Genomic DNA, 11556 nt, shown 5'->3' on the forward strand with positions numbered 1-11556 from the left:
AAAAGAGTCACTGTCTTGGTCCCTTGTTCATGTTCTCTTGCGGGGAGGAATAACTTTACATCTAAAAGATGGGGCCTTTTTCTTTTAAAAGGTGGACTTTTTATTTGGAGTAAAAAATAAGGGGGAACAGAGAACTCCACTCAAACACCAGGATCATAAATGTGTAGTCCTTTTTCTTTTTCCCTCATTTAATGTGTTCTGTGGATGCCTGGATGGTTCATCATCTTGGACCTGAAACTGAGCAAATTCTCTTCCTCTGAGTGTTGGGAATTGAATTTGATGGAGAGAAATGCATGCAACTGAAACCATTTAATGCTCCAATACCCAACTAATCAAATGAAATGGAGAGGAGGGAATGTTCCATCCACCACACCACACCATTCTAAGTAGACGATCTGCAGGAGATTTCAAACTGTAAATGCTTCAACTACCATGTAGATGTGCATTGGAAAAGATCAAAAGACCCATGCATAAAGATAAAGCTGCTTTGAGCAATAAAGTTCCCAAACTGCCCATGCTCTTCCCGATATTAATGTACTGCAATATCTTTCAGTCGGTCAGTCCCCAAGAATTAGCAATACTGTGAAAGCATTTATAGGCAGGCAAGGCAATGTCTCGAGTTGGGTGCAAATAGATTTCCAAATAAGTGAATCTGGATCCTGCAAAAGTGAACAAGTAGGTTAGAACTTGGATGGTCTCTTGGTAATGGTTGAAGTGGGCAAGTCAGACCAAGATTTGCCACCATTTGTGCATACAAATCCAACCGCACCCAATCCATTACTCTATTGTGTTTATCAGCCTTAAAAGTTCAAAAGATGGGGAGCATTCCAGCCACAGTTGCAGAAGGATGGGCCACAAATTAAAGATTTTCTTTTGAGGAGGAAATGGGAGTCAAAATTCAAAGGGTCAGGGTTTATCAACTAGAATCATAGATAATACTTGGGGAGTTTATGGGCACTTGCTATTGGGGGTACCAAGCAAATAATTCACTCCAAGATGGACAAACCACAAAAATCTCTCACACCCTTGAAGAGGAATAGAAGCTGAATCCACCTATTAACTAATTACTGCACTAAAAGTCATATAGCCTATTATAGTTCCCCTAAAGCTAGTTTTCATCAACCCTGATAGTAGTCTTCTTTGTTCCTGGCCTGGATTGTTTGCAGTGCAATTTCATTTACACCAAGTATATAAGAGTGCAAATAAAAAGAGTAATCTTTTGGTCATAATGGTGATAAAATATACAATTATCTTCTTTTCGCTCTGTTATGAAGTAGACAAATTAAGGAATTACAAATTGAACCAAACAATTGAATGGAGAGGAGGTCCTTTTCCAATGTTTTGGTATCGCTGATTAATAGTTAGTTATACAGAGTTTTCTCAATTGCTCCATCTTTTGTCATTAAGTTTTAACATATAAACGGATTGCACGTGGACAAACAGTGGGACGTGATGATCTTAACCTCTCGTTCCATTATGTAGCCTATAGTATAGTCTATAGAACTAGAAGAAAAGGAAATTAAAAAAGAAAGGGACAAATTGGGTCAAAGGTCAAGAGCTCAAACTTTGCCCCTTCATGGATAAAATATGGGCATTTCCATTTGATTGGCCCCCGGCAAGCTAAGAAGTAAGAACACCAGATATTCTTAAAAACCGGATTGTTGACCGGGTAAATAGGTCCGGAGTCCGGAACTTGCTTAAGATAAGCTTTGCATTTGGCAATTGGCATGACTCATGCGTTGCGAAATCGAAATGGATGATATGCTGATGATGAACCAGAACAATTTAGCACTTATTAAATAAATCCAGTTTAATCCAAATTACAAAATGAGAAAAGTCTTCTCTTTCTTGGGTTTCCATTACTTGGGAAAATAAAAGTAATACTTTGAATTTCAGCTCCTTCTGTTCATGTTCAACATGTTAATTAAGTTGTCAAATGGATTGTCGCTGGGTTGGCCATGTCAACCCCTCAATATTGTATGGCTAAGGTGGCTGAGCTGAAGTAACATTCTTCCTCCCAGATTGTTACAAACCTACTTAAAAAATTCAGCTGGTTTGAATGTTGATTATTCAACAAACTTGCCTAGTCCTTATTTCAATTTTCCATTTTTTGGTGGTATTCAAGAGTCAAGAGTTTCAAGCACATATCTCAGATGTCGGCTATTGCATATTTTTTTTTCAAAATTCTAGGTAAAACATCTTCGGACAGTTTCTTTATTTTGTTAGCTTGTAACATTTTGACTTTTTTTTTTTGTTGAAATAAACAATAAAAAGGCCAAAAACAATTTGTTTTTTTTAATTAATTATCTCATAAGCTTCTCCGATCAACCTACAAGTTAGAAACTTAGAATTTCAAAATTCTATTGTAGGGAAGACTATGCGTTCTTATCTCCTTTTCATGTTAAAATGCCCTTACCGAGTTTTTAATTGCAAAAAGGAGATAAATCCTTAAAATAAGGAATGTCAAATGCAGCTAAAGAGCCTTTATATCCTATTCGGGTCTTCCATCTACCTCATCACTACCTACAAGATATTACTCCATGTATTAGGAATATTTTTCAGGTCTTCCATCTACCTCATCCATACCTATAAGATACTACCCCATGTATTAGAAACATTTTTTTATGAATGACATGGGAGATATTTTCAATCAAGGTTTTAAAAATCGATTCAGAACTGGAACCATTCTGGTCACCAGTTTTTAGGTCAGGTCAATGGTTCAATCATCTAGTTCAAATGAATGACTCGTTTCAATGAAAAAAATAATAATTAAAATAAAAAACGGCCACAACTATTGATGGGTCAAACGGGTTGAGGATTCAACCACCCAGATTAACAGATTGTTGAAGTTCAAATGAATGATTCGTTTCAATGAAAAAAAAAACAATTAAAATAAAAAATGGCCACAACTATTGATGGGCCAAACGGGTTGAGGATTCAACCACCCAGATTAACAGATTGTTGATCAATTCAATGATTTTTTACTAGGGATCGGATTTGATAAAACGGAACCTGTTGCTTGGACGATTTCCCAGGCCAAACAGTCCAAGAATCCGGATCAACGGTGGTTCAAAAACATTGTTTTCAATACGTGCCTATAATGTTCAGAAAACGGTAACTCCACAAGGCAACAGGTGAAGGGAGACAAACCAGGTCCATCATGAATTCGTGATTTATAGAAAACTTCAAGGGTTCAATATTGTTAATTCTTGGATTGGGACGGCTTCAGGCTGCAAAAGGATTTAAATTGAATTGGATATAAGCAGATACAAATTTGGTGTTTACATTCAAATTGCGGATCTTATCCATCAAATTTGTATTAGATCTGAATTGAATTCAAATTGAAATTGAATATTCAATAGAATTAATAAATTGAATTAAAACTGACCAAAACATTATATATTATTAATAAAATGAACTATAAATGACTAATATTATATTTCATTGACAAAATGAATTGAAAATAATTAGTAAAAATATGACAATCTAGTAAAATGCAGACATTTATACCAACTTTACTGAGATACAATATAGATTATAAATACATATGAACATGTATACTTAGATTGAATCGATTCAGATATGGGTGGATTCATATTTGTTCCAATGGAATCGAATTTAAATTTGGACAAGTGAATACCATTTGCAGCCTTAGGACAGCTTGCAGGATACCTCCATGATTAAGCCCAAAACTTGTAGAATTGGGATCTGCTCCTCACACAGACCTTACAATCACATCCCACCGTATTTGAGGAACATCTCCCATGAATAATAATAAACAAGTACGGGAGGTATTCTCAATGTGCGACTGATACATTCTGTGAGGTCGGTGTGAAGAGCGCTCTGTTAGTGCGCCTCATACCATATTCTACAATTTCGGCAGGATCACCATAAGCTCAAGGTAACCGACTCAACACCAGTTTTTGCACACAGGCTGGATTTGAATTTTTCAGGTTCCAGGCCAAGCCTGTGCCAGAAAACTCGGCTTGAGCCATATTTAAAGAAGACTGCCTTTTTATTCTTCTTCTGTTTTTAAGTGTTTCTAAAACCGAAGCACTATTTAGTATGGGCGATGGTCAAATAGGTCAACATATGATCTCAAAAGTAAATAATAATATATATATATATAATAGAGATTACAAAAAATCATTGCAACTGTATTGAAAAAAATAAAAATTTAGGCATATCTTAAATATTATATATTTATTGTATTAAATAAAAACAAGTTTAAAAGTTAAGAATTATTTTTATTAATGATAAAAAGATAAAGACTAAAAATCAGATAAAAGATAATTAATCATCGAGTCATCACCCATTGAATGGGTCAATAGTTCACTGATTCAACCGACCATGTCGTTGACCCAGCCAACAGTTTTTTGCAGGCAATTGGCAAGCAACTCGATAGTGAGAAACTGAGAATGTGAGATGAACCTAATATTCAGATTGGGTAACAGTTTGACTAGTCCAACCGCAACCAGCCGGTTTGACCCACTGGTTGAAAACATTGATCTTTCCCTGATGCAAGAATATGGGGGGAAAGCTACTTTACTACAGCATCATGCTTTCAGTATGACCACCAAATCTCAAAGAAAGTAGCTAATACAAAATCAATAAAAAAAGATCACAAAGAAAGAATCTAATTAATGTTTAGAAAGGCAAAAAGAAAACATAGGCCACTGTGCAAGATTTATTTGAAAGATTTAAAATTAAAGAAACAAATAATGGATTAAAAAATAATTTTTTTACCATTGATACCAAGAAGATGTCACTTATTTTAACTCCATTTCTCATTTCTCTGTTCTTTTACCCCTTTGTCAGAATAGGGACTTGAATCTTATTCATTGTTTTGGTATTATTGAATTTCCAAGACTCTAGTCCTACACAAGGGAAATGCTATGGTATGGTAGGACTCCTTGTATAATAAAAGAATTGTATATTATTTTATGGATAATCAACTCAAAAAGAAACTCATAGTACAGCAGCTACAGCTCTCCTCTACTCAAATTGTGTTCCACTATTTGTTTTGGCATGTAGTAACATTCCATTGTTAAAATTGATCAGATGGTATTTGTCACGGATGTGTCCATTGTCACTGTCACCAATAAAGACTGATGTCCACTTGGCACTAGCCCCAATGGTTCCTATAAAGCATTGAATTAAACTAATGTATATAGTTTCAACCTGATTTCCTTTTTTCATTAAACTTATCTCCTCCTTCCTCCCTTGCTTCATGGGGGATTTGTTCACTCGTTTTATCTGTATGGATACAGATATAGATTGTTATGATAGAAAATTTGTTTATCTTTTGTAGACAAGTTGCTCATAATGAATCTACAGGGTAGCTATGAGCTATATCTTCCCCTCAAATCGTACTCCACCGTATCTCTACGTGTATCACTCCATTCTTGGAATTGATCAGATGGTATTTCTCATTGATACGTCCATTGTTCACAATGTCTGTAAGATTGATGTCCACATGTCCCAATGATTCCTATATAACACAAAGAAGTAATTCAAGACCAAAAGATTGTGAAGTACAGAAATTATGACATTAATGGATGATCATTTTACCTTTCCTCTGAAACCTAAGCCTGTCCGCTTACTAATAACTTTAATATGGAGCTTCTCATTTAAAGGGGCCTGTTCTAGCATGAACTGGAATTCTTCATTCCAACATGGGTCCCGAGTTTTCCTCATCATCTGTAGCAAACAATATTAGACACAAATGAGATGAAGAGATTACTCCAAAGCACAATTTAATTAATTGCTATAAGAAAGACAATGTAATTTGAAAGCGCATTCACAAGCTGATGCTTGATGTGAATTCTAAACAGAAATGAACCATCAGAATTATCTCCAATTGCAACTTCCTAGTGAACACAGTTTATTTCATACATAGTTCGGAAGAAAGGCAAAATTCTAATCCAAGTTTTCCTTGTGAAAATTCACCTTAGTTTTCTTCTGCTCTCCTCTGAGAAGGATAAGAGCATAAGGGTTGTTGTGATGCTTTCCCTCAACATCCTCAGCCCCTTGCACGACAACTGAAAGTAACCCTGCCCCACTCAAGGCCTCATCTTCACATACCATCTTAGACCTACTTTCATTCCTCCCATATCCATTCATAGGGCCACTATATCTGTCATTTTCTTCTTTGAAAGGATTCAATGTAAGCTCCACCATAATTTTTCCTCGCTGCTTCTTATTTTGAGGATCATTTGGATTTGTGTTCTTAAGAAGGTCAAGTGCAAATTCTTTTGTTTCACGTGGAACCAGAGATACCAAAGGAATTACTTGCATTCCCAACTTGTCATGTGTCCCAACCTGTTGAATCAGAACTTTAAAACTTAATTTGTTATCCAAACTGAAATTTTAGCTGAGTCAAACTAATATGGCCGGGAGCCCAATCCCAAGTCCAGGTTTAAGGCTTATATTTCATCACTTCCATGTTGAAAAACCGAAAATCATTTTTTTAGTTAAAAAATCATTATAATCCTAAGTGGGAGAAGAACACATGAAAGTTTTGATATTTGAAGAAATATGCAGGAAGCAGACAATGACTTAAACCTTTTCCCAGTCATAGACATGCAACTGAAGGACTTGCGATTCAGGGTCCTTCACAATAAACTTGAACTCCTCATTCCACTCAGGATTCAAGTTCTTCATCTTGACTTTGGTTTTCTTTGCGGGAAGCCTCTCACCACTCAATCTGAGTTTAACGTATGGATCAGATGTTCCCAGTAAGTCCATCTTCAAGAGGTTGAGCGCCCGTTTGACTCTCACATGTAATATACCAACAGGCTTCTTCATTGCTGCTCTGTGAAAAGAAAAAAAATGGTACAAGGGAAAGACTTTAGCAATCATTTATCTGATAATTAAATGTTTAAGGAGAAGAATCTTAGTGCAAATAAATATGCTCACACCCATATTAATATCATCATACATTGGAACTCACTCAAAATTCTCTATTTAGATCTGGCTTACTGTTTTCCCTTTCCTCCTGAATTTAAATTTTATGAGCTTTATGAAAAGTTCTCAATTTCCCATAAGATCAAAGGCTAGGTTGGCACTTTAATGCTCACCAATGTAGATCTACTCAATCATTTCCTACTTTCCTAAACTGTCAAGAAATGGCCAGACCATATAATGAGCAAACTTCACTCAATTATGTATAGTACGGAACTATAAAGTTTTAAAAATGAATTACCATAAGTTACAAGTCAACTCAAGATGAAACGTTCTAACTAATAAATGCTTACATTGTATTGTCAAGGATAGGGATTTCAAGGATTTGGGGCCATAGGTACAGACTTGCAATTTGTTTTTTAATAGTTTCCTGCAAGCAACAATAAATAATTAAATGGAACTAGTTCAAGACATTTAAAACTTACAAATATTAAGTTTAGCTTGTCTTCATTATGTCTATTTTGAAAATAAAATTACAAGCTTTTAAGTCTGCACAATCTTAATGGATCCTTTTTGATTAAAAGGAAGAATAGCATCATATATACAAAAAATGGAAATTCAATGATATGTTCAACAAATAGCAACATCATTGTTTTTAAACATGAGAAGTACTGAAACTTGTTTCCAAACTGATTTGTATATTTATAGAATCACATTTTATAATGGGTTACTTATTAATTCATTGTGCTGTTGTTTCAAAAAGACCCTTCAACCAAATACTCACAATAGAATTAAATAAAAAAAGGCCATTACCCAACATTGGTCCCAGCTAACTGGGGTCTTGGGAGGGGTGGGCTGGATACAGACCTAACCTTTGGCAATTTTTGCACAAAGTGGCTGCTCAGACTCAAACCTACGCTCTCACACTTGTCAGTCCAATATTTTACCATGACACCAAATAGTGGTCCCTCATAATAGAATTAAATAATCAACCAAAGAGGAGAATTTTAGACCACTGATAAAAATCCCAACTTAAACATAAAAAGGATTACCAGTGTGGCACCTGGACATAATGATATAGGCCAGGGATGGCCATGATGTCCCCTCCCAGTAATTTCATTCCGAAATCCACATGTGGCTGCAAATATGTCAATAACGACCATAATAAGTCGGAATGCTCTTTAACTAAAATGCATGGGAACAGGGAAAAGAAATACTCATTTAAGTTGAATGCCCAAACTGTAAAGCCTACTAAGATGATGGTCTTAATATTGGCTAGGTTATAGTCACATTGGGTAGTTTCTAGTCAACCAAGCCATATAAAATTTAAAGCAAAAGGCTAAAGCGAACTGCTAGTTTTCAGATAATTGTTCAGTTACCTTATCCATCAAAGACATGACTATGCTTGCAAAGCATGGAAAGCTAGGCACTAGAGGCTTCAGAATTATCCTTGGTGCAGCAAATACTTGTAAATCCACCAACTAATAACAAGCTTAATCAATCTCTTAGGGATTCATCCTTGTATTAAAACTGAAAGAACACAGTCTTCGTGACAAATAACTATAGTTAGTGAGCTCTTCTGACCTGTAAAGTGATTCTCATAGAGAACAATTTTGGCACCAGTACTATGTTGGGATTGCCAGCCCATCTAACCACAGGTTCAATAACTAATTCCTTCTCATTGGTCTCATATACTTTAATCCCTGCAAAATTGGTAAAGTACCAACCAGATTGCAATAGCCTTTTATTACTAGTAACAAGACAAACAAGATAAAAATAATATAAGAGACAGAACCATGAATAGTGAATTCAACAACCATGAACGTCCAGTAAGATAATGCATTGTTGGAAGACCTATTGTCCACCCAAAGGGAACCATATTATCGCAATGTAGATTATATACTCACTTTTGCCTAGATTAGAGTCCAAATGAGAGGAATATTATGAATAGGAGTAAATGTTTTACCATGAGATTCCAGTTTCTAGCGATCAAAGGATTGATAACAGATAGGAGAAACTGGAAAAAAAATAGAGTTAAATGCAAAGACTTAAGACTTTAAACAGATAGAAATACCCCTATGGGAAATAATTTAGCTTAACCTGACAATAGGTTGTTTACTATGTCATTCGAGAAGTGATTGGATCTTTAGAAACAAGTGGCTAGAATATATTGTTCCAGACTAGCTATCATTCTGAACAGAGAGGATGAAAGGAATTTTACTCAGTTATTGTAATTAGATGAGCTTTAAGCTATTACTCACCATGTAGTGTAGGAGGAAAACTTCCAAGAGTTAGCCTTTCAAATTCTATCGATTTTATTTGAAACTTCCCAATATATTCTGCAAATATTTTGCCTACCATGCTTCTTATCATACCACATATTGCCTGTACCAGAAACAAAGTTGACGGGGAAAACATAACTTATCGATATATGTTTAGTATGTAGTGTATCTATATTTCAAATGCTAATAAGACAGTAAAATCCTACATGTATTTTATTTACTCAAAATAAGAATCTGTAAACGTAAAAGGTAGAATCACCTTATCAAGGTATGGCCACATGTCAAAAATAAATTTGTTCAACCAATCAACCTGTATGGTATACAAAGTTCAATAGTAAATAAAACTAAATCAAGCAAGAAACAAAATGAAGAAGATGAAGAGGAATTTTCTTTGCTATTGAAAGAATCATATAAGCTTGAATATTTTTGGTCCTTACTCGGTCATAATCAGGATTTTTCACCCATAGTGGTATCTCAGGTAAGAGTTCATATAAAGCATTTGAATCTAATTCATGTAGTGGCCTGATAATTGGGCCCTGCAAGAGAATGTTGAAGAAGCTTAGTTGTCACAATGAAGAGTAGGAACCTATAACAAACCTATAAGTTATTTGAATCCTATTAAAACTTATTGAACAATGTATAAATCCCATTATTAATTAATAAAATAACAAAGTAACATATATCAGAGGTCCAAAACAGTGTAATTCGAAACCCGAGACTAACAGATAAGGAATAAACTGAAGTCTCTGCAAAGGAAAATATAAAAACAGAGTAAAAGAAACAATCTAGAAAAAGATTAAGTACTCCTAAGACTATGAAAGCAAAGCTCATGCATACAAACGGGGCATTCAACTAGAAAGAGAAGGATCAAAGAGAACACTCATTCAACAAATGTATCATCAGCAATGTAAGAAATGATAAAAAAGCATTAGTTACTTAAAGATAATGATGAAAAGATGAACTAAATCACCTTTACATCTCCGGGCTCGGAGTAAATGAACAGAAAATATCCCACAAGAAGCCCAACTGGAATACCGATCCCGAAACCAATAATTCCCAACAAGCAATTCAAAAATCCCATCTCCTTCACATCCCCTCGCCCCGAAAATAAACAAATAAAAGATTCCAATGGCAGCGGAAAATAAACTCAACAATAAATCAAGATCAGGATGAAGAAGAGATTTAAAAAGAGGAAATAAAAAGAGTGAAAATACAGAAAACAGCCCCAAGAAACTACACTGGAAAACGTAACAGAACCAACTCTCAATGAAACCGCCAAAACAATGTCTCGTTGTCCAATCTGTATTTTCAATATTTGGGTCTGTTTGTTTCGTGTAATCACGAAAATACCCTCCCTGTCCTGTCCGTAAGACCGTAATCAGTCTCCCTGGTATTAGTGAGCCTTGTAATCTCTGAATTCTCATCTCTCCCCACTTGGGTCTTGGCCTTGTATTTAATTTGTTTCTCCTTCAAAGTTCCAAAGGACGGAGTTTTCTCTTTATCTTTCAGTCTGAACATTTCAGCTATAACTTTCCCCTCTTCTATGGCAAAAAAAAAAAAAAAAAAAATCTATTTTCCATCCATTTTAATTTCTTTTGGTTTGGCGTAAACGGCAAGGAAAATAAAATTTACAACGCGAAATTATAGCTCAAAATGATTTCAGCATGACAAAATTTCCATCTATTACGTTGAAACGTAATTAGAGAATTTTGAAAACTCAACGAAGGATGATTTCTCGCCATGGGCTAATAGTCGTATTGGGTTAGTTGGGCTTACAATTGAAGCTGATCCAAATTAATTGTACCGCGTGGATAGTTGGGTTACACTGGGAGTGCATGTCACATTTTGGTTATCTGCTGAAGCTTCTAGATGGCTGCTTAGACATGGGCCTGAAATTGAAACGTTTAACTTAGAGTCGATCGGACTACTTGAAAAATAGACATGGGCCTGAAGCTTCAAGCCTTCAACCAGTATTGTTGCTTTCCTGGAGGGAGAAGACAACATTTCTTTATTATCCGTTTTCAAAGAACAAGCAATGACGTTTTCAAAGGTGTACTGCTAAATTAAACCATGCACCTTGACGTTGTAATTTTCAAATCCCAGATTCAATCATGCAGAAGGTTGCGACGTCATATTAATGTTATGATTTCTTATCGTTTAATAGCCAAATGCTTTTCACACTAATAATAATAATAAAAGAAAATTCCAGTTAGGATTCCCTTGCCAGAAGCAATATTGCGTGCCTCCCCTAATGGCTTTTGCAGTTATGATTTGTAACCTTCAAATGGATGCATAGATGACTTGAGTATGGAGAACACCAACCTTAGTTTTAATTAGACTTAAGTTATGTTTGGTATTTCGAGTTTTAACA

At 35.2% G+C, this 11556-nt stretch overlaps 1 protein-coding gene across 2 annotated transcripts; it reads right to left on the reverse strand.

Moving 5' to 3' along the window:
* Positions 1-4913: 4913 nt before the first annotated feature.
* LOC148868446 (synaptotagmin-3-like) lies at positions 4914-10612 on the reverse strand. Of its 2 annotated transcripts, none has more exons than XM_088968622.1 (12): positions 10156-10612; positions 9623-9721; positions 9445-9495; positions 9165-9288; positions 8488-8606; positions 8283-8384; positions 7956-8041; positions 7257-7333; positions 6565-6809; positions 5950-6321; positions 5572-5700; positions 4914-5491 (listed from the first exon to the last, which is right to left on the reverse strand). In XM_088968622.1, exons 1-12 carry the CDS (start codon positions 10264-10266, stop codon positions 5363-5365), a joined length of 1644 nt encoding a protein of 547 aa, XP_088824748.1. In that variant the 5' UTR covers positions 10267-10612; the 3' UTR covers positions 4914-5362. The 2 variants fall into 2 exon arrangements, with proteins under 2 accessions (XP_088824748.1, XP_088824749.1); XM_088968623.1 differs by having other exon boundaries at positions 6565-6814; positions 7967-8041; positions 10156-10405.
* Positions 10613-11556: the final 944 nt, after the last annotated feature.

Source organism: Nelumbo lutea, chromosome 2, assembly GCF_056320005.1.
Source record: "Nelumbo lutea isolate HS-2025 chromosome 2, American lotus-T2T, whole genome shotgun sequence".
NCBI lineage: Eukaryota > Viridiplantae > Streptophyta > Magnoliopsida > Proteales > Nelumbonaceae > Nelumbo > Nelumbo lutea.